The 26,549-nt window shown below is 43.2% G+C and overlaps 2 protein-coding genes and 2 pseudogenes across 2 annotated transcripts; 3 read left to right on the forward strand and 1 right to left on the reverse strand.

Annotated features, from left to right (window-relative positions):
* The first annotated feature begins 255 nt into the window (after positions 1–255).
* Positions 256–1,157, forward strand: LOC119841884 (annotated as a pseudogene).
* Positions 1,158–11,053: 9,896 nt separating this feature from the next.
* Positions 11,054–12,007, forward strand: LOC122456434 (olfactory receptor 1038-like). Its single transcript, XM_043495757.1, has 2 exons — positions 11,054–11,348; positions 11,610–12,007. The coding sequence occupies exons 1-2, from the start codon at positions 11,054–11,056 to the stop codon at positions 12,005–12,007; spliced, it is 693 nt and encodes a 230-aa protein (XP_043351692.1).
* Positions 12,008–20,718: 8,711 nt separating this feature from the next.
* On the forward strand, positions 20,719–21,672 carry LOC119841944 (olfactory receptor 6C74). The gene has a single exon (XM_038369777.2). The coding sequence runs from the start codon at positions 20,719–20,721 to the stop codon at positions 21,670–21,672; it is 954 nt and encodes a 317-aa protein (XP_038225705.1).
* A 2,326-nt stretch (positions 21,673–23,998) lies between these two features.
* On the reverse strand, positions 23,999–24,904 carry LOC119842188 (annotated as a pseudogene).
* Between the last annotated feature and the right edge of the window lie 1,645 nt (positions 24,905–26,549).

Consider the following 26,549-nt stretch of genomic DNA (forward strand, 5'->3'; position numbering starts at 1 on the left):
CCATTGACTTAAGTGAAGTTGCCGTGGATTTACACTTGTTGTGAGGACAGAATCTTGCCAATATGATGTCAGCCCTGATAGATAGATAGATGGATATGTATGAAGGTAGATGGATAGAGAGATAGATAACTAGCTAGCTAGCTAACTAACTAGATGTCCAGGGAGATAGAGATGGATATGTATGAAGATAGATAGTTTTGCTTGACTTAAATGCTGTATCAAAATAATGAATACATTTTGTTTGTATTTCTCAAGATGAAATATCCTGAAGGGACCACAGAAAATGACACCTCAGTGACTGAGTTCATTATACTGGGCTTTTCTAACCTCCCGCATATGCGCCTTCTCTTTCTGTTGTTCATATATACTTATTTCATCACAATGCTGGGCAACATCCTCATCCTCATCTTTATAAATGTGGACCCAGCCCTTCACACCCCCATGTACTTCTTCCTCAGGAACTTGTCCTTCCTGGAGATCTGCTACACCTCCGTCATCCTGCCCAAGCTGATGGCCAACCTCCTCTCAGAGGATAAAACTATCTCCTTTGCCGGTTGCGCTGCAGAGATGTATTTCTTTCTGTTATTTGGAGTGACAGCGTGCTGCCTGCTAGCTGTTATGGCTTATGACTGTTACAGTGCCATATGTAACCCACTGCGCTGTGCAGACATCATGAACAAGACTGTGAGCATCCATCTGGCTGCCAGCTCGTAGATCTGTGGCAGCCTCGTGGCCCTGGGCCACACCACATTTATCTTCACGCCGCCTTTCTGTCCAACGTGATCAACCACTTCTGTGAGATCCAGCCTGTGTTGACGCTGGTATGTGGGGACACCTACTGGAACGAGTTCCAAATCATTGTGGCAGCTGCCTTCGTCATCATGATGCCCTTCCTGCTGATCCTGGTGTCCTACATCCACATAATCTCCACGATCCTTAAAATGAGCTCTGCCAAAGGCAGACACAGAGCTTTCTCCACCTGCTCCTTGCACCTCACTGTGATGATACTGTTCTACGGGACAGCCATTTTCATCTACATATGCCCCAATTCCAGCTATTCCCTGGATGTGGACAAGTTGCTCTCTCTGTTCTATTCGGTGATGACTCCAATACTGAACCCCATTATCTACAGCCTCAGGAACAAGGATGTTAAATGAGCAATTCAGAGAATAGGAATCAAGATCTTTCCTCCAAAAATATAGGCAATTTTCTTTCAGTTGGAGAATCCACCAAGGAACAGCTCTGCTCTAAAAAGAAATCTCTCTTATTAGAATATACCCGGAGAGATATCTTGAGTACTGAGGGAAGTGTCCCCTAATGGAAGCTCTAAGGATAAATCCTTCATATTGAACTAGTTAAAATATTTTGAATTTTATATTTCTATGATATTTTATGCAGATTTTGAATTTCTATACAAAACCATCTGCAATTATTTACCCCCCATTTTTTGTTTGCATCTATATAATCCCTATTAAAATGGAGTTTGTTGTAATTTTCAAAATTTTGATTTTCCCTTGAATTTTTTTGAATTATGATAAAGTATGAAAAGTGACAATATTTTTTGCAAAATATTTTTCTTATTTGTTACAAATCTACAGAGCTCATGAAAGATATCAGAATTTTGGAATTTCAAACTTCTCAATGAAATGCCAAAGATTTCCAACTCCCCACCTCTATTCCCCTGTTGTTTGACTGGCTCTAATTAAGGAACATCTCAGTTCTAGAGAGAAATATTTCTTATTGTAACATTGTCCAATGGCCATATCAGCAGAGCTTGTTGAAGCTCTTTTCCATTGAGTCATTTTCCATCTGAAAATTGAGTTTGATCAAACTTGCAACATTTTGCATGGGCACGTCTATTTGGACACAAAGTTTTAAATGGAAAAAAAACAAAACAGCTTTTTTAGGGTTTGTCATTTCATTTTGATTACCTGAAAAAACATTTACCTAATGTTGAAACTTTTCACTTCAATAAGATTAAAATATTTCATTTCAATATTATCATTGCAATTCTTTTTGTCAAATTTTATACTAATTATCACTTGTAGTAGCGATGTCTCAGGAGGATTCTCAGGATCAGCTGGGAAGTCTGACATACGAACATCAGCAAAAAGAACAGGAATACTTGTGGCACCTTAGAGACTAACAAATATATTTGAGCATAAGCTTTCATGGGCTACAGCCCACTTCATCGGATGCATGCAGTGGAAAATACAGTAGTAAAATTTTATATACACAGAGAACAAGAAACAATGGGTGTTACCATGCACACTATAACAAGAATGATCAGTTAAGGTGAGCTATTACCAGCAGGAGAGAAAAAAAACCCTTTTGTAGCGATAATCAAGATGGACCATTTCCAGCACTTGACAAGAATGTGTGAGGAACAGTGTGTGTGTGGGGGGGAAATAAGCATGGGGAAACAGTTTTACCTTGTGTAATGACACATCCACTCCCAGTCTTTATTTAAGCCTAAGTTAATGGTGTCCAGTTTGCAAATTAATTCCAATTCAGCAGTCTCTCACTGAAGTCTGTTTTTGAAGTTTTTTTGTTGTAATATTGCGACTTTTAGGTCTGTAATCGAGTGACCAGAGAGATTGAAGTGTTCACCAAATGGTTTTTGAATGTTATAATTCTTGACGTCTGATTTGTGTCCATTTATTCTTTTACGTAGAGACTGTCCAGTTTGGCCAATGTACATGGCAGAGGGGCATTGCTGGAACATGATGGCATATATCACATTGGTAGATGTGCAGGTGAACGAGCCTCTGATACTGTGGCTGATGTGATTAGGTCCTATGATGGTATCCCCTGAATAGATATGTGGACACAGTTGGCAATGGGCTTTGTTGCAAGGATAGGTTCCTGGGTTAGTAATTCTGTTGTACATGGGTGTAGACTAATAAAACAGGAAAGAAAAGAGAACTGGGAACTATGGGGAAATAGTCTTAAAAGAGCGGTTTGTTTAAATGACAGCAGTGGATGAGTCCTATGAAAAAAGTACTATAACTCATGTGAAAGGTGTGGTGATACACTATAATGAGATAAGATAGCCTCCCAGGAAAAAAAAAGGATAGGAAAGGATCAGCTAAAGGGCACTAGGGGAAGAAGATGATGTGGTATGGAGAAGGGGCAGCTATATTGCGTAATGACTGAGGGACAGATTTTGAAATCAATAGGAGTTTGTCACCTGGGGACAGATTTTAAAGGTACTTAGGCACCTTATGGAACTTTCAAAAGTATCTAGGCACCTAACTCCCATTATTTCAATTGGCATTGGCTCCTGGGTGCTTTTGGAAATCAAAACAGGCGCTTAAAACCCTTTAACAATCTGTCCCTGACTGCCTATCTGTTCAACTATGTGGAAAGATAGAGTGTGGGATTTTCAAAGCTATTTAGGACAGTTGGAGGTCGATTTCCTATTAATTCTATTTCATTTGTCAGGGTAGGAAGTTAGTAAAAATCCCATCAGGGAGCAAAATTAAAATAGTCCAATTGACTCTGATCTCAACAGGGCAAACACATTAATAGATCCCTCTGAAATTATAATCCACAAAACTATAAAAAGGCATTATACAGTGGGTGAGTGGGAAGTGAGAGGAGTTTGGGAAACACTGAGAAATAGCTTGTGCCTTTCTGGTCTCAAACCAAAAAAGAATGAATGGTATTAATGAGCTTCTCTCGTTACTGACGGGACAATATCCTAAAAGACCCAACAGATATCAGAGTGCACAGCCATTCAAAAGATATGTATCTTAGACATGATAGATAGATGATGCTAACAGAAGGTTTCAAGTCAGAAGGAATATCATGCAAACTTCTACTTCAAAGATAATATTTTAATTCTTTTTGTTAGTGTAAATTGATTGTGTTTCACCTGTTTCCAATCTGCACTCAAAAAGACAAGCAAGAGAAAATTAGGAATGGATTTATTGTATATCCAATGACAATGATTTAATGACACGTGGTACACAGTCACAAAAAGGTGATTTGTCAAGATAAGAGTTTGTGTTCCTTTTAACAACAATTAACCTGGATCAACATGCAGGGTTGTAAATGCCTAGACACTGTGATACAGGAGGGCCAGGGAGCAGTGGGAGAGTGCTAAAGGGGAAATATATAAGCTCAAGGCTAATTAAGGTGTGGTTCCCTGTAGACTGGGGAAAGTGGCTGCAGGTTAATTGGAGCACTTGCAGTCAATTAAGGTCCTGTTAGGAACCTAATAAAACCCCCTGCATCAAGCAGACAGGGGAGAAGGAGGAAGGAGGAAGGACTGGAGCTTGGAGGTGTGTTGAGAGATTTGGAAGACATGAGAACTGGAGTAAGGGAGACCCTGCCCAGCAGGACAGGGAGACTCCCTCCCCTCAGCACCTAAGGACCAAGGGTAACCCCACCTCAGGGGGACGAAGGTAAGAAACCCACAGGGGTTGAGAGGGGCTGGGACTCAGATCGAGGAGCAAACCCAGAATCCTCCCCCGCTTCCCTCCTTTACCACCTTCCCGGGCTAGTAGCAGGGCCCTCAGCGCCCAAGAGCAGGGGCAAAGGGTGGCATCTTATCTTCCCGCCAAGAAAAATGCAGGACCCACCAGACTCAAATTGGCCATCTTGCCACACATGGTGTTAGTGGGATTTCTGCGCCGTGAAACACAGTCCAGGGGAGTCACAACCACCCTGCCTCAAAATGGAGGATGTGGTCAAAGCACTGGTGCAAGCCACTGGAGCACAGCAGGAGGCTACCCGGGTCCAGGCAGTTTCCCAGCAGGAGGCCATGCAGCTGCAGCAAGAGACCAATTGCCTGCTGATGACGGCCACCCAAGATCGGGCCATGCTGCAGGAAGCTGCGAACCAGGTGAAGGCCCTTACGGAGCTGAGCAGCGGGTATGACTGGACATGGACCATATGGGCCAGCTACTGTCAGCAGAAAATGACCGGGAGGATGATGTGGAGGCGTACCTCCTGGCCTTCGAGAGGACAGCCCTGCAGGAGGCCTGGCCCCGAGACCAGTGGTCAGGCATCCTCGCCCCATTTTTGTGTGGGGAGGCCCAGAAGGCCGATTATGATATGACTGCAGAGGAGGCGGCAGATTACGCCCAACTGAAGGCGGAGAGCCTGGCCAGGGCAGGGGTAACGACAGCCCTGCGAGCCCGGAGGGTCCATAAATGGCAGTACTGTGAAGACAAGACACCACGATCACAATTATTTAATCTAATTCACCTAGCCCAGAAGTGGTTACACCCAGTGGCTCTCAGCTCAGAGAAAATGATGGAGCTCCTGGTGCTGGACCACTATATGAGGGGACTACTCTCAGGCCTTCGAGCCTGGGTAGGCTAGAATGACCCCTCCACCTATGATGAACTGGTCACCCTCGTCGAGAGACAACTGGTGGCCTATGAACTGTTCAAAACTCCACGAGGTGGAATACAGCATTTCAGTAAACCATTCCCAACCCCGAGGACCCAGCTCATCGAGAACACCAGGAAAGCCATAGCTGGAAGAACAGGCCCCAAGAAGTGGCCTGAGGCCCCAAGAGGACCTGGGGGTCCAGGAGGAGAGAGTTGGGGGAGTGAGTCAGAGGGTCTAAGACAGAGGGCAACCTCTGGGATGAGATATCACTGTTATGAGTGTGGGGAGTTGGGGCATATAGCAGCCCAGTGCCCCAATAGGGAGGAACCCATACAATGTAATCTGGGGGATCCCGGGAACCAATGTGGACTAATCAGCCTGGTAGGGGTTGCAACAGCCCTACATGAGTACACCAGGCCAATAAAAATGAATAGCATCCAGACCATAGCTTTGGTGGACTCTGGGAGTGCTGTCACATTGGTCTCAGGGAAGTTAGTGGGGCAAGACCAACTGAACCGGGCCAAGAGCACTGGAGTGACATGTCCATGGCACAGTAAATTTCTACCCCACAACTCCGATATGAATTGACATCCAGGAAAACACTACCAAGATGACTGCAGGGGTGGTCCCCAAGCTCCCCATCCGGTCTTAATTGGCAGGGATTTTCCTGGGTTTGAGAGCTTACTCCCCCACATCAAGTTAGGGGAGGGAAATAAACCCCGAGCAGAGTCTGAGGCACCCATGGATGACCCTATCACAGTTTTTTCTGGATTTTCCCCAGTTATTTTCACCCCCTGGGAAGTCTCGGAAATCCACACAGGAAAGGAGAGCAGACAAAAGATTAGGAACCAGGATTTTGGCAGCAAACCAAAGAGCTTCCCTGGTTGGGAGGAGATCCCAGAGAGACCCAGAAATGGCCCCCAGAATGAGCAGAAGCACCCCAAGAGACGGAGAGGAGCCCATTCCAATAGAATCAGGCCACATCGGTCCCGCACGCAACTGTTTTGGGCAGGACCAAGCTGATGACCACTGTATGTGAAAGTGAAGGAGGAGGTAGTTGAGATAAATGGCGTGCAAGTAGAAGGGAAAACCAAAGGCCCAGGGCCCTACTATATAATCAAGCAGGATCTATTGTACCGGGTCATGCCAATATGGGGGAAAGTAGTAGAACAGCTCTTGGTGCCACAGAAGCACACAAGGGCCGTATTAGAGTTAGCTCACAGTCATCTGTTTGGGGGACATTTAGGGGTAGACAAGACCCTGGATAGAGTCCTAACGAGGTTCTACTGGCCTGGGGTACATGCAGAAGTCCAGCGCTATTGCACCTCCTGCCCAGAGTGCCAGCTGCATAGCCCCCGACCTCAGTTAAGGGCCCCGTTGGTACCCTTGCCTATAATTGAAGTACCTTTTGAAAGGATAGTAATGGATCTAGTGGGCCCACTAGAAAGAACAGCCCGGGGCCACCGAAGCATACTTGTCATTCTGGACTATGCTACACGGTACCTCAAAGACATTCCTTTAAGAAACCCCATGTCCAAGGCAATTGCAAAAGAACTGGTGCAGGTTTTTTCTAGGGTAGGCATCCCTAAGGGGATCCTGACAGACCAAGGGACTCCCTTCATGTTGAGAGTAATGAAAGACTTATGTACCTGCTATACATCCAAGCCTTGCGAACCTTGGTCTACTATCCCCAAACAGATGGTCTGGTTGAGCAATTTAACTGAACTCTCAAGAACGTGATCCGAAAGGTGGTGGCCCAAGATGGAAAAGACTGGGATATCCTTCTCCCATACCTGATGTTTGCAATATGAGAAGTTTCCCAAGCATCTATTGGATTCTCCCCCTTCAAGTTACTGTATGGATGCTATCCACGTGGCATATTAGACATCACAAAGGAAGAATGGAAGGAAGAGCCCAACCCGGGGAAGAACGTCATTACACATGTAGTCCAGATGAGAGAACGAATAGCCCAAGAGACCCCCAGAGTACGAGAGCATTTGGAAAAAACACAAGAGTCCCAATGAACCTACTACAATCGTTGGGCAAAAACATGGAAATTTCAACCAGGAGAACGGGTGCTGGTACCAACAACAGAAAGTAAGCTCCTGGCCAGTTGGCATGGACCCTTTGAGATTGTGGAAGCTGTTGGGGAGGTGAATTATAAGGTGAAGCAGCCAGACTGCCAAAGCCCAGAGCAGATATACCACGTCAACTTACTGAAACCCTGGCATGATTGGGAGACGTGCCTGGCTGTCCCGCCAGTTCCATCCCAGGCAGATGGCCCACAATGGCAGGTAAGGATATCCCCCAAATTAGCCCCAGAGCAATGAACAGAGGTTGTCAAAATGATCCAGAGGAACCAAGACGTGTTCTCCACACAACCAGGCCATACGACACTGATCCAGCACCATATCGTCACCTGTCCCGGAGCAAGGGTGACAATAAAACCCTATCGCATACCAGAGGTAAAAAGAGAAGAAATTAGGGCAGACGTAAAGAAGATGCTGGAACTTGGGGTGATTGAGGAATCACACAGCCAGTGGTCCAGCCCTATTGTCTTGGTCCCCAAGCCTGATGGCAGTCTGAGGTTTTGTAATGACTTCTGGAAGTTAAATGAGGTATCCCAATTTGATGCCTACCCAATACCACATATTGATGAGCTGTTGGATCAGTTAGGTAAGACTCGATACTTAACCATCTTGGACTTGACAAAAGGCTGCTGGCAGATCCCCCTGGCTGAGGACGCCAAGGAAAAAACGCTTTCTCTACCCGATGGCCTTTTCCAATATACCGTCCTCCCTTTTGGGTTCCATGGGGCCCCCGCGACTTTCCAACGATTGATGGACAGATTACTTCAACCCCATGCCAAGTATGCTGCCACCTATTTAGATGATGTGGTGATCCATAGCCCTGACTGGGAGACGCACCTGGGGAAAGTGGAAGTGGTACTAGATGCTCTTAGGCTGGCGTCACTGCTAACCCATCCAATATCCAATGCAATAGGGTTAGCCGAGGCCAGATACCTCAGGTATGTAATCGGAAGGGGCCTGGTGAAGCCCCAATGGAACAAAGGAAGACAACACAGGAATGGCCCCGCCTGTTCTGCAAGAAGCAAGTCAGAGCATTTTTAGGGATAGGGGTACTATCGCCGGTTCATCCCTCACTTCTCCACAAGGGCAGCACCTCTGATGGACCTGATAAGAGCTCGGGGCCTGGAGATAGTTTAGTGGGCCAAAGTGGCAGAAGAAGCTTTCACAGACCTAAGGATGGCCCTTTGCAGTCATCCAGTGCTCATAGCCCCAGATTTTAAAAAGGAATTCATCCTACAAACAGATGCCTCGGAAGTAGGACTTGGGGCCGTCCTTTCACAGATGGTGGGGGATGAGGAGCTCCCAATCTTTTACTTTAGCCGAAAGCTCCTGCCCAGGGAGCAACGATACGCCGTAGTAGAAAAAGAATGCTTAGCGGTTAAATGGGCCATGGAGATTCTACAATACTACCTGCTTGGGCGGCGGTTCACCACTCGTGACAGACCATGCCCCACTCCCATGGATGCACACAAACAAAGAGAGGAATGCACGAATGACTAGATGGTTTCTATCCCTACAACCTTTCCACTTCCGGATACAGCACAGAGTTGGAAGCCAACACGGCAATGCGGACAGCCTGTCACGACAACACTGTCTCTTGTCCCAAGTAGCCCAACCCCATGGTGTAGAGCGGGGAGAAGGGGGTGGGAATATGTGATATAGGAGGGCCAGGGAGCAGCAGGAGAGTGCTAGGGGAAAAATATATAAGCTCAAGGCTAATTAAGGCATGGTTCCCTGTAGACTAGGGAAGGTGGCTGCAGGTTAATTGGAGCACCTGCAGTCAATTAAGGCCCTGTTAGGAACCTAATAAAACCCCCCTGCGTCAGGCAGACAGGGGAGAAGGAGAAAGGACTGGAGCTTGGAGGTGTGTTGAGAGATTTGAAAGACCAGAGAACTGGAGTAAGGGAGACCCTGCCCAGCAGGACAGGGAGACTCCCTTCCCCCCCAGCACCTAAGGACCAAGGGTAACCCCACCTCAGGGGGACAAAGGTAAGAAACCCACATGGGTTGAGAGGGGCTGGGACTCAGAGCGAGGAGCAAACCCAGACCCCTCCCCCGCTTCCCTCCTCTACCACCTTCCCGGGCTAGTAGCGGGGCCCTCAGCACCCAAGATCAGGGGCAAAGGGTGGCATCTTAGCTTCCTGCCAAGAAAAATGCAGGACCCACCAGACTAAAATCTGCCATCTTGCCACAACACTCACAAACTTTTGGGCTAGGACACCATTTGTGCCCTTGAACAAACATTTGTGTGGTAGCTAGGCTGATTGGTGATCACTTGACTTGAGTTAAAAGATCCTACTCTCGTTAGTGTTGACTTCTGATTTATACCAGTGCAATAATCAACCCCATTGACTTCAATGTACACCTGGGTGAGTGAGTTGATAATCAGGCCCATTGCATTTAACAGTTAGTCATGCTTTACACTGATATAAGTGAGATTAAAAAAAACAGGCACTAATATTTTCAAAGCTAAGAGGAGGGCAGGTTGAAAATTTTCCACCAAAACTGGCTTTTGATGGAAAGTTGAATTTTCAATTAAGCTTTTTTTTCTCCCACAAAAAAAGTCCGATTTCAACTTCTTTGTCCAAAAAACAAACCTGTGAAAGTGGAAAAGCTTGGATATTTCAGCCATTTGTGGTCCAAAACTGAAGAAATCTCATTTGGAAGTCCCACCGTGATGCCTCATGGAAGTTGCATTTCTGTGTCTTGTGTGCCCATTCTGCTTCATGTATGGCATTCCTCAGATGTACACCAGCTTCTCAGCCAAGGAATCAGCAGCACAGCCGGGAACTCAACAGAAATGTATGCCTTTCACTGTTCAGAAAGGATAGCCCACTACTCAATCATTGGATATATGGTGTTCAATTCCTGGCTCTCCCAATATCCAAAATAATTCTCAGCAATTCTCCATCTACCTTTCTCTAACTCATTTACATTTGTACAAAACATTACAGGCCAGGCCACCTATCTGGAGGTGACATATCCTGGTTATGCCAGTTGAGAAGCTAGCCTGATTGTTCTGATCTGATAGTGTTTTACAAAGGTGTCAGCAATGACACAAGGTGTAAGACTGCTGATCTCTCTGCGCCTCAGTTCCTAAGAGATGAATTTAAGATGACAATATTCCCTTACTTCATGTTGGTGTTGTGAGGATAAAAGAATTAGTATTTGTGAAGCACTCGTTACCCTGTTTGTTTCATGTAAATACCTAGGTAGACAGAACCACTAGATCATATTGGCCACAAGCAGTGAAGTACTTTTGAGCTTTGCAATGTGTTCATAAGATTTTGGAAATGTTGGAATGAAAAGGCTTAAGAGCAGGTGAGATAGTAGAAAAATTGTGGGGGCAGATTTTATGGCTGGAGATTAAAAGTCCAGTTGGACAGACACTTCACAGGTGATTGGGGGTAGTATGTTGGGAAGAGAACTGAGATTGCGGAGGTCAAGGATTACCTGATTACTGACTCATGGTGGTTGCTTTTAGTTCAGTTGAATTCTGTAATCTTGGAGCTAAAGGGCCAGGATTCTAATCCTACTCTTTGCAGTGTGCATGTGATTGTGTCTGTTTTCCATAGTACATTAATTTTTACAACACAACATTGTTTTTCTCTAGACAACTAATGGCCGTGCTAGAGAAGGTGAACCAAACCACTGTCACAGAATTTCTGCTGGTTGGATTTGAAATCCGTCCCGAGCTGCAGATAACACTCTTTGTGATGTTCTTCATTATCTACCTGGCAACCGTTGCTGGGAACATCCTCCTCATTCTCATAGTTTGGACTGACCATTATCTCCACACTCCCATGTACTTCGTCCTCAGCAACTTGTCCTTCCTGGAAACCGGCTATGTGTCCGATGTCATCCCCAGGCTGCTGGTGAGTTTTTTGACGCAGGACAAAACTATCTCTCTACCAGGTTGTTGCCTCCAATTATATGTTTTTAGTTTCCTGGGGACTACTGAATGTTTGTTCCTGACAGGGATGTCCTATGACCAGTTCTTGGCAATATGCAGACCATTACATTATGTAACTCTGATGAGCTCCAGGACTTGCCTTCTGTTGGCAGTTGCTTCTTGGACATGCGGATTTGTGGCTCCTTCCTTCACAGTAATTATGACATCTAAGCTGTCATTTTGCAGCCTGGGTGAAATTAACCATTTATTTTGTGATTTAACAGCAGTATTGAGACTTTCCTGTGAAGACACCAGCATCATTAAGATAACATCCCTGATCTTAGCTTCCATCATTACCTTGGCCCCATTTGTCCTGACCATCGCATCCTATGTCTATGTCATCCTGACCATCCTGAGAATCCCATCCACTGCTGGGAGGAAAAAAGGCTTTTCCACCTGTTCCTCTCACCTCATTGTTGTCTCAACGTTCTATGGGGCTCTGATCATCATGAATGTGCTGCTGTCAGGAAACCAGTCTCTGGATTTCAACAAGATGTTCTCCCTGCTCTACATGGTGGTGACTCCCATGTTCAACTTCATTGTCTACAGCCTGAGGAACAAAGAGGTGAAAGATGCCTTGGGCAGGGTCATCCATAAAATGTGTCTTTCTCCCAAGATGTAGCCACGTTCTGTGCCCGCATTTTCAAGTGAAATCACAAGGGAAGAAAATTCAGCTGAGAAATTCTAATGTTAAACACTCCAACAGTGTCTTAGATTCCTGAATGCAAATGATTCTGCTTCACCAATGGTTTTCTAACTCAAAGGTTACCTGAAAAGTGTGCAAGTGTGTGGATGTGGGTGAGTATGAAAAAAAAAAAGAGAGATGATGAGATATTGTTTTTGTTCATTTTTTCTTCTTCTATGATGTAGCTATCCGAAATTCACATCTAGAGTAACCTGGATGTTTCTATGGATGTAGAGAGACCAGGAGGTTTATGATTTCAGAGACACCAAGGAATTACAACCTAGTTAACTGAGAATGCCTGGCACACACACAACCTCAGTAAAATGCCCTCCAGGAGAAATTCTCCAGGCTGCTGTGTTGGGTCCCAATGCACTGGACCTGTATGCTTTACATTTCCTGAAATCTGAGCAGGCTGCAGAATTGTCTCTTCCAGGACACCTCGAGCCCGTGTCCTGGGCACAGGCGGTCTGTCTGTTACCGCTTTACAGAAATGGGACTCCATATCCCAACTGTCCTAGAGCCCCACCACAAGCAAAATTAACCCCTTCAGCCTCCCCAGTAGCCTAAGTACATCATCTTCCAGAACTCCCCATGGTGTAGGCACCCTGGGTTTACGGTTTAACTCTTCTGGGAAGAGTCTTGATGATCATATCTAATGATATAAATTTGGACAGACCACGATGATGCTTATTCTGCCCTGGCTGCCTTTTGACCTAGCCTTTGTTTGGCATGGGTGTTGCTTTTCTGACTTGTTTTTATGTAAACTTGCTTAAATGACATTTTTAGGCCACTGTGCAGGACAAGGGTGATATGTATGGAGAAGAGAATATAGAGAAGAGGCCAGAACAAACTGCCAAAACTTGCTTAAGGAAAAATAGGAAAATCCCTATATGGAGTAAAGGGTAAAATATAAAGTATACTTGTATACTTGTAAAGTATACTTGACTGGTGCACGAATAGGGGTAATAGACCAATTAGAAAAGAGAAATAACAACATGAAAATAGTGTGGACAGCAAACATTATGCAACCTGAAGCTTACACATGCATATTGTATGAGTTGGACAAGACACATAATACTTCATGTTGATTGGATAAGAGCTAATGAATATGTAAATTGGAAGGTGTGACTTCTGGAAAGTTACAAGGCAGGAGGTGGTAGAACCTCTTATGGGTCTGTGTGTTTCCCCGGAATGTCATGGATGGGTATATCTGTATTAGAATGTTTGGGGGTTGGGAGAGTATGGTAGGAGAATGTCATTGCGACCCACCTACACCCCAGGAGAAGGTGACTGAGGCCCATCTTTTTCTGTACATCTGTTGTTTCTCACTCTAACCGGAACTGTCATCACAAGGTGTGCTTTTGGTTCAAATAAAGATCTGAATTAAGAAACCTGAGCATCTCGGACCAAGAGTGGGTCATTCTCACACAACAGCTCTTATGAAGCATGTGAAGGTGACACAAACAGACATACAGACAGGCTCTGAATATGGTTCTTGAACTCTTTACATATCACAGAAAATATGTAGATCTAGGCAGAAATAATAAACACACCAACATGCATTTCCTTGTCTCAGTTTCCTCATTATTCTGGAGCATTCTCTAGGCTTATGGCAGAGTCATCTGAGGGTGTCCTGGATCCACCCCACGTCCACATGGCTTCGTCTCTGAATCATTCTATCATTCAATCTCTTTCTAAGTCAGCTAGCTTCCTCCTCCCTCAGTGGTCCCACAGTTAAACAAGAACCCCCTGCTAGGGAAGCAAGCCTGTCTCATCCTCTCTCCTGCCCAATGTTTTTTGTGTGTCTCCTTCTGACTCACTGAGCCTCTGTGGTTTCTAAAGGCTAACACCACTGCCTGGGTTTCTTTGTTCTGCTGCAGGGCATTTTCCACTCTCCAGAGCCCTGCAGAGAAACTTGGACCATGTCTATATGTACAGCACTGCACCAGTACAACTGCCTCACGGCAGGGCACATGTGGTGAAGATGCTCTGTGCTGACCAGAGAGAGCTCTCTGGTCAGCATAAAACCCCACCTCTGTGAGCAGCATAAGCTGTGTCAGCAGGAGAAGCTCTCCCTCTGACATAGTGCTGTGCATACAAGCACTGACGTTGGTGTAAATTATGTCGCTCAGGGGATGGGTGGAATATTCACACTCCTGAGCAACATAAGTTTTGCCAACATAGGATGTAGTGTACACAGCCTTGGCTGAACTGGTTTCCCTAGGCTTCAGCCATCCCATTGTCCTAATGTGGTTCCATCTGAATAGGTGAGCATTATGACTAATGACCCATCCTTGTACCCTGTCCGGAAAGGATGTGCTACAATCCTGAGAGCAAATGGTTGACTCCAAAGCCACTGAGATATTCCATGATTCAACAATTTCATAACATCCACCAGAATTCATAAGCTGTGCATAGAAAGATTCCCTAAATTGTGCTATTTTCAGAATTATATTTTGAAGACTTAAGAGTCTTAAGACATGAGCTTTGTGTGATTCTGGTCGTCTTTACAAGGGTAAATTTCCCCCAGCTCCAAGTATTCACTGCATTGTTAGAGCACAATCACCTTTTGTTTTCATTGAATGAAGCAGCATTAGCAATGTCTACATTGCTGGAGTGCTGTATCCATTCTATGCGCCAGATTGGATACATTGGAGCAAGTTTAGAGGAGAGCAACAAAAGTGATCAAAGGTTTAGAAAACCTAACCTGTTAGGAAAGGATAAACAACTGGGCACGTTTAGTATTGAGAAAAGAAGACTGACGGGGGACCTGATAACAGTTTACACATATGTTAAAAGTTGTTATAAAGAAGAAGGTGATCAATTGTTCTCAATGTCCACTGAAGAGAGGACAAGAATGGCTTAATCTGCAGCCAGGGAGTTATTAGGAAAACCTTTTTAACTCTCAGGGTAGCTGAGCTCTGGATAAGGCTCCCAAGGCAGGTTGTGGCATCCCCCTCATTGGAGGATTTTAAGAACAGGTTGGGCAAACACCTGTAAGGAATGGTGTATGTTTACTCGGTCCGGCCTCAACACATTGGCTAGACTTGATGACTTCTCGAGGTACCTTCCAGCCCAACATTTCTCTGATTCTATGATCTGGTCTTTCAGACAAATGTGAAACATAGAAAATAAATCAAAATGTGCAAAACCTGTTATGACAAAAGTGGGGGCACTCAGTGGTGAACCTTGATTTCTACCCCAAAATATGGTTTATGCACTAGATTTCACATGTCATATTGAAATGCCAGGGGGAGGACACAGTTACAGCACATCTCCCCCCACCAGTTGCTAGAGCAATGATTATAAGCCATTAAGACTGAATGAGTCTAACTACCAAACAACTGAGCAACCATCTGGGAGCAGCACCTTAGCACGTTTGCTTGGCTGGCTGTGAGAAACCAGTCTGAGACAGAAGAAAGAAGATTTCACAGCTCAGGCCTGTAACACAGATCACTGATCAATATTGTACAGTAATTGGTGGCCAGAGAGACACAGTGAGGGTGTTTTCTTTTTTAAAATCCTAGCTTTTCTGAAAGACAGACTAGGGGGATTCATTCTCTGGAAGACAAACTAGGACCAGAAGTTTCTTGGCTTCCTAAGAGAAGGTAAGTTGGTTCTGTTCTATTCCTGTAACTTAAGTGGAAATACCATTGGACTTAGCTTTAGTGAAATGTAAGATTAGAGGACGCATGTGGACTGGTTGTTATTTTGAAATGATTTCATCTAAAGCTTTGTTCCGTTTGCTAGTAACTGAACTTGTTTTCAGAAGGCTGTTTATCACCATATCAGTGTCTAGTTGAACCTATTCAGTAATAAGAGGTTGGCATTAGATGAGGGGTTGTACCCAGGTCCTGGTCCAAGAGTAGAAGAATCATAAGATTCCATGAGCAAGAGACCAAACACGTGAACCAGTGCACTCGGAGAGACCACACAGTGGTTGGAGGTGCAATTAGCACCATAACCATGACACCTCTTAATTGTGCCTTTTTGAGCTGCCCACATCTTGGTTTTCCTGCTAGGAAAGACCACATGTTTGTAATCAAGGTGGCCGTTTCATTGCTCCTTAGGTTGGTGCTCATGACAGGAGCTGATTGAATACTGCAAATACCAACCAGACAACCAAACAAAACCCAGGTAGATACAACAGTTAACCAAACTATGGAGTGTGATTCATTGGTGGTCCATGGGACACTTGCTGCTGACATGCCTCAGGTTCCTTTGTAGTGCCACCATCTGGCAGAAAAAAAACAGTGGGTGGGTGAGGCCATAGGTAGATCCTGGAAAAAAAGTAGTGGTGATACTCTTCTGAACTCCACCCATGAAATAAGCTCTGCACATGTGAGTCACCAAGTTGATTGTGGTCACCGGGTAGAATGTCAATTTGGTGCAATTTGGCTGCTGCTTTGTTTGGATTGCCGTTTGGGTCTGTCAGGCTCCAAGGGCTTGGCTCCTTCTTGAGTTGGGGGGAAGAGAAAGTGGATGATACTTCCCTAAATGCCCTTGGGGGAAGCAGAGGGTAAGGGATAGGAATCGGACAGCTTGGAGTCTATTCCTCAAACTTAAATATTCCACCCTGTCTGCCTACAATATACAAAAGCCAAGCTGATATATTACGGGATTTTTTTTTTTGAGATCATGTCACTAACTGCACACAACTAAAGGCTGACTTCAGATACTGCTAGAGAATTTGGCCATAAACTTTGAAAATAACCCAATCTCTAGATGACTCTGCTTCAAAGTTTCAAAGAAAGATAAAAGTGGCTTGGTCAGAAGAGATCTCATTTACCACATGAGATTAAATAGACAGATTATCTCCTCTGGGGTCACAGTGACATGAGTAAAATTGCCTATGATTGCAGCTACATAAACATGTTAATAGATCCCTTTGGTAGCACATGCCAAAATATTTGTAAAATCCATGAAACAGGATGGAGTGGGAAGTAGGAGGAGACAGAAAGAGAGAGGAAGAGTTCCCTGGGTCTTCATGATCTGAAATAAACAATAAAAAGCCAAGGGACCTCAAAGCCAAAGATTCTTTCCAGAATGAATGTTGTCAGTGGACCATTCTGAGGATTTACCTTGTTCTGTCTGATATAATGGTGCTTGTCTTAGACATGGCTGGGTACATGTTGGATGGATGGAGGATGTGTTTTATATGAGAGAGAGAGAGATGTTGCCAGTGGAATGTGTCTGATTACTGTTCAAGACAGAACGGATGAAGTGTCAGCTTTCACAACAGGTAATTTTTTCTCTTTTTAGTTTAGTTCAAATTGATATTCCTTTTTTTTCCTTTCAAAAATTTCTTTTGATGGGAAATAGATTTTTGAGGAAACAGAAATTTCACCAAAATAAATTGCTTTAATAAAAAAAGTGTTTTTGTTGAAAAAAAGAAAATCCAAAACGTAGTAAGTTTGTTTACTTGTTTGTTTTTGACCAACCTCCCTGTCCCCCCAAATTGGGGGGGTAATGAAAATTCCAAACATTTCAATAATATTTTATGGATTGGGTTTTTTCATCATTTTCATCAAAATTGTAGATAGGGTAGAAAATATCTTCTCAGCTAGCTCCACTTAACAGTCCCTTTTGTTTCCATCTATCTTCTCAACAAATATTTTTTTCATTCTTTCAATCCTTTTTTTTTCTGTCCAAATCGGAACTCCCTCTATTTCTGCTGTATCCCATTTTGATCAGTAACAGAACACAATATTTCAGAAGAAGACATTTTATTAATTGATGGAATGCCATAGGGCTATTTTCAGTGCTATTCTCCATCACAATTCTTATTCATCATTGCTGAGTTTTTTTTCAACTGAGCTTAAGTTTCTGGCTCCCACTGAAAGTTATAGTGTGTCCCTTTGAAAATAACGGCCAATAGGACACTTGAGTAGTAACTTTTCATTCCTGGGTAAAATATCTTACAGAATCATAGCTTCATAGACTCCAAGGCCAGAAGGGACCATTCTGATAATCTAGTCTGACCTCCTGTATAACACAGGCCAGAGAACTTATCCAAATTTCCACAGGCCCTACAACTTTCCCAACTCACGTCTCAGTTCCCATAAATCCATGGTCTCTGTTCATTCCAGGATTTTTAGGGTTTAGCAAAGCTATGAATTTAAACTACCAGGCCTATCTTTTGAAAGTGTTGCTGGCACAAAATGCCCGAGGCAGGCAACAGCTGGATTCGTTGCCCGGTGTGCATCGCCCAATAATCACAACGGGGTGGAGAAGTAGAAAAGTTTATTTGAAGCTTCAAGCGGTACAGGGAGACAACAATCTCAAATCCTGCACACCAGTGCAAGCAGTTACACATATTTTATACATTCATTCTTTAGCATGCTTATCCAATAGCAAGCTGTCCTAAGTATCCATATAGCCAATCCAGTATACTAGCCAGTTCCCCTTTTTCCTCTTATCATCTATTCCCCCATACATGGAATTGTTTGTTCAGCATTATCTAACATTCCTGTCCTGCTTGACCTAATCTTGCTCCAGCTAGTCTGTGCCTGCAATACACTGTTACAAATTTCTCAGCCTGAAGGCTGTGAGTGTCTCCAGGCAGAAAAGGGAAGGGGGGGGGCATCTGGGCCTAGAGCGAGGGGGCTTCATCGACACTCGTGGTCTTCCATCCCCTTGAGTTACCTAGTGGCCATGGCCGGTGTCCCCAGCAAAAGTGTTGTGCAGGTTTCCTTGGAGGAATAGGATGATGGGTCAGATATAGAGGGATGGCTTTGTGAAAAGTGTTCACCCACATATGACATGGTGTTTTTGTCTTTTTTATCATTTTCCTGTGTGAGTTTATTTGAGTGTGTACTGATTGTTGATTTCACCCACATAGCTGTTATTGGGGTACTTAGTGCACAGGATGCGGTACACCACATGTTGTGATAGGCATGTGTAGGATGCATGGATCTTGAAAGGTGTGTTGTGGGGAGTGTTGATAATTGTAGCAGTGGAGATATGTCTGTAGGTTTTTCATCTGTTATGGCAGGGTCTGTTGCTGCTTTGAGTTGGTGTGTCCTGGTCTGTGGGGAACTTGCTTCTGATGATGAGCTTGGAGAGGTTGGGGGGAGTTGCATGAAGGCCAGAAGTGGGAGTTCAGGAAAGATTTATTTCCGGGTCGGGTCCCCATCGAGTATAGGTTGTAGTTGTTTGATGATATCCTGTATGGATTCCAGCACGGAGGGGTCGGTGACAACTATGGATGTGCGGTCAGAGTGGGGTTTATTTCTGTTTTGAAGCAGGATGTCTTGGGGTATGTGGGTGGCCCGTTCCATGATGCGATCTACTTCTCTGGTGGAGTATCTGCCCACCACACTTTCAAAAGATGAGCCTGGAAGCTTAAATTCATAACTCTGCTTGACACTAAAAATCCTGGACTGAACAGAATCACTGGATTTATGGCTTGCCTACTTACAACAATATGCAACCCACTAACCCACTGTTTTTGCCATATGACTACAGAAGGGTTAATGGGCTACTTTATCTTGAATGGTCCCTTTTGATATGTGCTAACTTCTTATGCTAGACAATCTGTTCCACCTTGCATTTAGCTGTGACACTTGGAAGAGCTTTACCAGATCTGAATCCAGCACAAAACTTCTAGTTGAATCTGAACATTTGAAAGACACATCCAATCTCATTTTAAAGACAAAAATCCACCACATCCCTGGGTAAGCTGTTCCAGTGATATTTGCTCTCATTTTTTTTTAAAATGTGTGCCCTTATTTCAAATCTGAATTTGTCTAGCTTCAGGTTCTAACGACTGAATTCTGATATGCCTTTATCTGCTTGATCAAACAGCCAGATTTCTACAGATTTCTACAGTCAGAACTCTTCTCCTTGTTTCGGAACATACAGACTGTTATCAAGTTGCTTGTTAACATTCTCTTGTGTAAGCTAAATAGAGTGAGCTTCTTGAGTCCCTCACTGTAAGGCAGATTTTTCAAATCTATGATCATTCTCACTGCTCTTTTTTTAACACTTCCCAATTTTTCAAGATCCTTTTTAAAGTGTGGACACCAGAAGTGGAAACGGTATTCCAGTCATGGTCACACTAATTATGTATATGTATGTAATACCACCTCTCTATTCCTACTCACTATTCCCTTTTTATAAATCCAGAGATTGATTAACTCTCTTAGCTACATCGTCACACTGGGATCTCAAATTCGGGTGGTTATCCACTGTAACACCCAAGCCCTTTTCAGAGTGACTGCTTTTGATGGCACAGTCCTCAAACCTGTATATGCAACCTACTTTGCAACCTATAGATATATGACATTGTGCATTCATTTGAATTAATTAATTAATTAATTGATCAGAATGTCATGCAGTACTAAGTTAAATACCATACAGAACTTTATGATGTCAACACAGTTACTTTTATCAGCTGAGCTTGTAAATTCAGCAAAAAAACAAAAAAAAGTATCAAGTTTGAAGTCTCCAAATCAAAATTTGAATCTCTCTCCAAGAGATGTGCTCTCATTCAACCATAAGATATGGGCGTGATGCAAGAATCACTTGGGGAAATTCTCTAACCTGTGTTATGCAGGAGGGTCAGACTAGATGATCACATTGGTCTCTTCTTGCCTTAAATTCTATGTATTTTTATCAACCCTATTTTATTCCCCTTTAGATAACCAATGGCTGGACTAGAGAAGAGAAACCACACACTCATTACAGAGTTCCTGCTTGTAGGATTTGAGACTCTTCCTGAGCTGCAGATAACCCTCTTTGTGGTGTTCTTCATCATTTACCTAGCAACTGTTGCTGGGAACCTTCTCCTCATTTTGACCGTATGGATGGATCACCACCTACACACCCCCATGTATTTCTTCCTCAGCAATTTATCCTTCCTTGAAACTGGCTATGTTTCCACTATCATCCCCAGGCTGCTGGCAAGTCTTGCGACAGGTGACAAGACCATTTCTTTCCTGGGCTGTTTCCTTCAGTTGTTTGTTTTTAGCTTTCTGGGTACTACTGAGTGTTTCCTCCTGACTGGGATGTCCTATGACCGGTACTTGGCAATATGTGATCCACTGCATTATGCAAACAATATGAGCCATAGGTTTTCCTTTCTGTTGGCCTTTGCTTCTTGGGCATTAGGCTTTGTGGCTCCTTCCTTCACAGTAATTATGGCATCCTTGTTGCCTTTCTGTGGTCCTAGTGAGATCAACCACTTTTTCTGTGATTTAACAGCTGTGTTGAAGCTTCCATGTACCAACACCAGCCTGATAGAGACAACAGCTCTAATCTCTGCCTCTACTATAACAATGCTCCCATTTGTCCTGACCATCACATCCTATGTCTATGTCATCCTGACCATCCTGAGAATCCCATCGACCACTGGGAGGAAAAAGGCCTTTTCCACCTGTTCCTCTCACCTCATTGTGGTTTCAGTGTTCTATGGGGCTCTGATCATCATGTATGTGGCACCATCAGGAAACCAATCTCTGGATTTCAATAAGGTGTTCTCCCTGCTTTACACGGTGGTGACTCCCATGTTCAACCCCATTGTCTACAGCCTGAGGAACCAGGAGGTGAAAGATGCCTTGAGGAGAGCTATTGGTAAAATGTGGCCTTCCACCAAAATGTAGCTGTCACTAAGTTCCTCTTTTTGAATGAACTTATAAGGGAGGAAAAGTTAGGAGTGAAATTTACATGTCAAACAGTCCTAAAATGTCTTTCTTTGCCTCAAATTCTTTTTTTTCCTTCTTCAACGGTTTAGGTTGCTGCCTTAAATGTGATTTGAAAATGGCCAAGAGAAGGGAGTTTTATTAATGATGCAGAAAGAAGGTCTAAATAGTTTTGTAACTGTTCTTAACTGTGATTTTAAAAGGGGCCTAGTGGATATAGGCACCCAACTCTTGTTGAAAGTTCACGCGATCGTCCTGTCTCCAACAATACCAGCTACTTCAGAGGAAAGAACCAATACCATGGTGATCGTGGCTGGGATTCTTTCGAGATGTCACAAGTAATTAGATGTCACTCAAATTCTTCTGACATTCAACAGGAATTTGGCACTTAATCCTCTTACCTTCCCTTGAAAATCCCAGGCCAAGTTTTCGATGTAGTGCACCAGACTGAGATGTGGTCAGGGTAATCTCCCTTGAACACTTATTTCTTTACTCTTAGGTCTCTTGGGTATCAAGTGCTGATGAGATAATGTGCATTTCTAAGAATCAGAATCATACTTTTATAACAGGTCTTATGCCTGCTGCTGTTAATACATTAAAGGATCATGGGAATATGATCAAGCCCGTGTATTTTAGATTCTCATAGAAACACCAGCCTCAATGGAGATAGGCAAAAAGAAAGGTATTCTATTTCATGGAGGAGTTTGATATTTCAAAATCGGGCTGAATTCCGACTAAGAGCAAAAACCAAAAAATTAAAAATTCTCCATGAAGGGGGATGGAGATGTGGTTCCAGAGCAGTCCAATCAGCTCTCAGCCTGAGCTGCTGGTATTTCAAACAGAAGTGAAATAATAATCAGTAATGCATGTGAAAAATAAAATGAGTTGTTCAAACTCTTTTCAGGCTTGCGGGAAATCATGGGGCATTCACACAACAGGGGGATGTCAGACAATAGTTGTTTAATGGCAGTAAATATTGAGATTCAAAGAGTTAAAGTTTTATAATCATTAAAACAAATTGTCAAGATCACATGTCAAAATATACAAAGTAAGTATCCTTAAATAGATCACTATTAAGTTCTCAAGCAGCATTTTTCTTACTTTGCCTAGCTATAAATTTTGGTTATTATTAATAGAAATATTTTTTGTTGCTTTTGTGTGTGTACATTGAAATCAATATTTGCTAACATTTACCAATAAAAATCTAATCCTTCCAAGGCCAGTTATAATTAGAGCTGGTCAGGGGAAAAAAATCCTGTGTGGAAAAATATTTTCTTTGAAATAATTCAGATTTAAATAGAAATACCAAAAGCCCACAAAGATAAAATAAAATCAGGTTTTGGTTTCCATTTTTGTTTTGTTTTATTTTTTCTATAAAATCTCCAAATAATTTGATGAAAATGATAGGTTTCAGAGTAGCAGCCGTGTTAGTCTGTATCTGCAAAAAGAAAAGGAGTATTTGTGGCACCTTAGAGACTAACAAATTTATCTGAGCATAAGCTTTCATGAGCTACAGTTCACTTCATCAGTTTTTCTTCCCCAAGAAAATTTCTGTTTTCTTTAAAACTTCTTTCCTTCCAGGAAATATTTCAACAGAAAGTTTTCAATCCACAGCAAGATTTTCAAAGGATCTAAATAGGGAGATAGGCACTTAGGAAGATTTCCAAAACTGCCAAAGTGATTTAGTCACCTCATTGTTTACAATGGCAGATAGCTGCATAGATTAGGCACTTTTAAAACTCCCACCTTTGTAATTCTGACCTCAGGTCTAGTGATGATGAACTCTGGTCAAACATACTCACTTCTGTATCAAAACAACCATCATTGCAGTCAACACATTTTCTTGCCCAGTGTTTTCCTCAGGGGGCCTTCATGTTGTTCTTCTTCAGGCTGTAGATCAGATGGCTTGACATGGGAGTGAGGACGGTGTAGGTGAAAGACAGCAGCTTTTTGGTATCTGGGGAATAGCTGGACTTGGGTCATAAGTAGATCAAGCTGTCCTTACTGTAGAAGAGAGTCACTACAATGAAGACCAAGCCCCGCCTCTGTCCATTGTCTTATCTGCTGTGCACTAACTGTTCATTTAGACAAGCTCTTGTATTCTGATCTTGGTAACAGCAGTATAAATCAGGAGTTAGTCACCATAAGTGAGGTTGGAATCTGATCCAGGCTCCCTTCTTTAAAGGCTGACATTCTTAACAAACAGAACTGTGTTCATTTGATGATTTCAGATAATCAAGGAGTCATAATATCAGAGTTTCCACTACATAAAATATTCACCTCCCTATCAAAACACATTTCTTTTGTTCAAAATTCTCTTGAGGACCCCTTTCACCTCATTGTTCCTCAGGCTATAGATAATGGGATTTAACATGGGTGTGAAGACTGTGTAGGAAAGAGAGAGCAGCTTTTTGGTGTTTGTGGAGTAAATGGATTTGGGTGGGAGGTAGGTGAAACTGGCTGTGCCATAGAATAGAGTCACCACAATGAGGTGAGAGGAGCAGGTGGAAAAGATTTTGGGCCTGCCTATGGCTGTTGGCATCTTTAGGATGGTGGAGATGATATGGACATAGGAAAAGAGAATAATCAGAAAGAGTGGAAAAATGAGTATAGTGGAGGCAATTAATACATACATCTCAAAAAGGTAGGAGTCTACATAGATGAACTCTAGAATGGTTGGTGCATCACAGAAGAAGTGGTTCAATTCATTGGACCTGCAGAATGGAAAACTAAACAATCATGTTGTTTGCAGACTTCCCACGGCAATCCCTGAAATCCAAGACATCACTGCCTGCTTTTTAAAAAATTTCTTGTTCATGATGGTGGTATAGCACAGTGGGTCACACCTGGCTGCATAGCGGTTGTACGCCATGGTGGACTGGAGAAAGGACTCTGTGATGCCAAAGAAGAAGAAATATGTATGTGTCATGTCACCAGAGAAATAGATGTCTTTATTCTTAGAGATGAGGTTCATCAGCATCTTTGGTACAGTGACTAAATTGAAGAAGATGTGCATGAAGGACAAGTTCTGGAGGAAGAAATACATGGGGCAGTGAAGGGCAGAGTCCACTAGTGTAATAAGGATGATGAGAATGTTTCCTATCAGTGTTAGCAGATAAATAACCAGAAATACCACAAAAAAACAGAAGTTGGATCTGGGAAACCTCAGGAGAATGAACTCAATGATGCTCATGCCATTTTTTTAAAAAAAGTATTTATAACCTGGAGTCATCATAAAGAAAGATCTAGGAATAAATTCAGCCCTGTTTTTTTTTCTTGAACAACAGCAGAGCTTCTGCATATCTATAATTGAGAGCATAGCCTAGATCTTCTTGAATTCACTCTGTTGGGGAGGTGGGGTTTGCTGTCTCCAGGATTCTAGTATAAGGATAGATTCTTTCAATTCCTCTTCAGAAATGTTCTTCTCCAGTTCCCAGTTCAAATTAGACAACAGTCAGTATCGCTAAGACTTGGCAAAGATTCACAGTGTCCCAACACATCATCAAAATGCAATGTGATGCTCGTTCCCTTTTACACCTTGTTAGGGTAAGTGTTGGGGACACTGGGCATGGCCACTAGGTAACTCAAGGGGATGGAAGACCATGAGTGTCGATGAAGCCCCCTCAATCTAGGCCCAAGTGGCCTCCCCTTCCCTTTTCTGCCCAGAGATACTCACAGCAGTCACGCTGAGGAGTTTGTTGCAGGCGCAAACTGGCTGAAGCAAGATTAGGCCCAACAGGACAGAAATGTTAGATAATGCTGAAAAAACAACTCCATATATGGAGTTGTAGATGATAAGAGGAAAAAGGAGAACTGGCTGGTATACCGGATTGGTTATATGGGTATTCAGGGCAGCTTGCTATTGGATAAGTATGCTAAAAAAAGAATGTATAAAAATATGTGTAACTGCTTGCACTGGTGTGCAGGATTTGAGATTGTTGTCTTCCTGTACCGCTTGAAGCTTCAGATAAACCTTTCTACTTCTCCACCCTGTTGTGGTTATTGGACAACGCACACCGGGCAATGAATCCAGCTGTTGCTTGCCTCGGGCACTCTGTGCCGGCAACATAAGGATGGAGGAAAGGAGCAGATACCACCCAGAAGTATATGTTCTGCATGACAAACAAAGAAATGGGGGGGGGATGTAGCTTTCATATGATTCCCACCAGCAAACTTAACTCAGTTGATGTTGTTTAGATGTGTAACATACACTTTTATTCCCCTGTTGTACTTGCTCTGTTTAAATCAGAATGAGTCTACGACTGCTGACTGGCAGAGGCGCATGTAGAAATTAAATATTCTTCTTTATTTGTTTTCAAAAATTACAACATGCAACTCAGTTGACAAGTCAAGATTGCCGGTGTCAGGCCCCAGAAAGAAAAAAAGAGAAACAAACAATATCTCCCCAGAAAACCAAGATAATGAAAAAACACAAAAAATAATGAATGATACAAACATAGAGCCATAGAGTTCATGGCCTGAAGGGCCCACCGGATCATCTAGTGAAAACTCCTCTCCATCACAGGCCTGCAACTTCAGCCATCACTTGCCCACTTAACCCAACAATGACTGGAGTCTGAAAAAAACATAAAATACAAAGAAAACAGTGAAACAAAACAAAAAAAAAGGTGAAAGAGGTTCAGTGTTACAACACACACAGAAACATGTGCACCCACACCCACCCATCCACTCATCAGGAAGACAGGAGCCTTATGAAGAAGATGAAACACACAAAAATAAAGAGAATGGCAATGAAGACCAAGGACTAATCATAACGAAGAGCAGTAAAAATGAAAACACGAAATAAAACACAAAATAGACAATTTTTCCCCATCAAA

Source organism: Dermochelys coriacea, chromosome 13 (assembly GCF_009764565.3).
Source record: "Dermochelys coriacea isolate rDerCor1 chromosome 13, rDerCor1.pri.v4, whole genome shotgun sequence".
Classification (NCBI taxonomy): Eukaryota; Metazoa; Chordata; order Testudines; family Dermochelyidae; genus Dermochelys; species Dermochelys coriacea.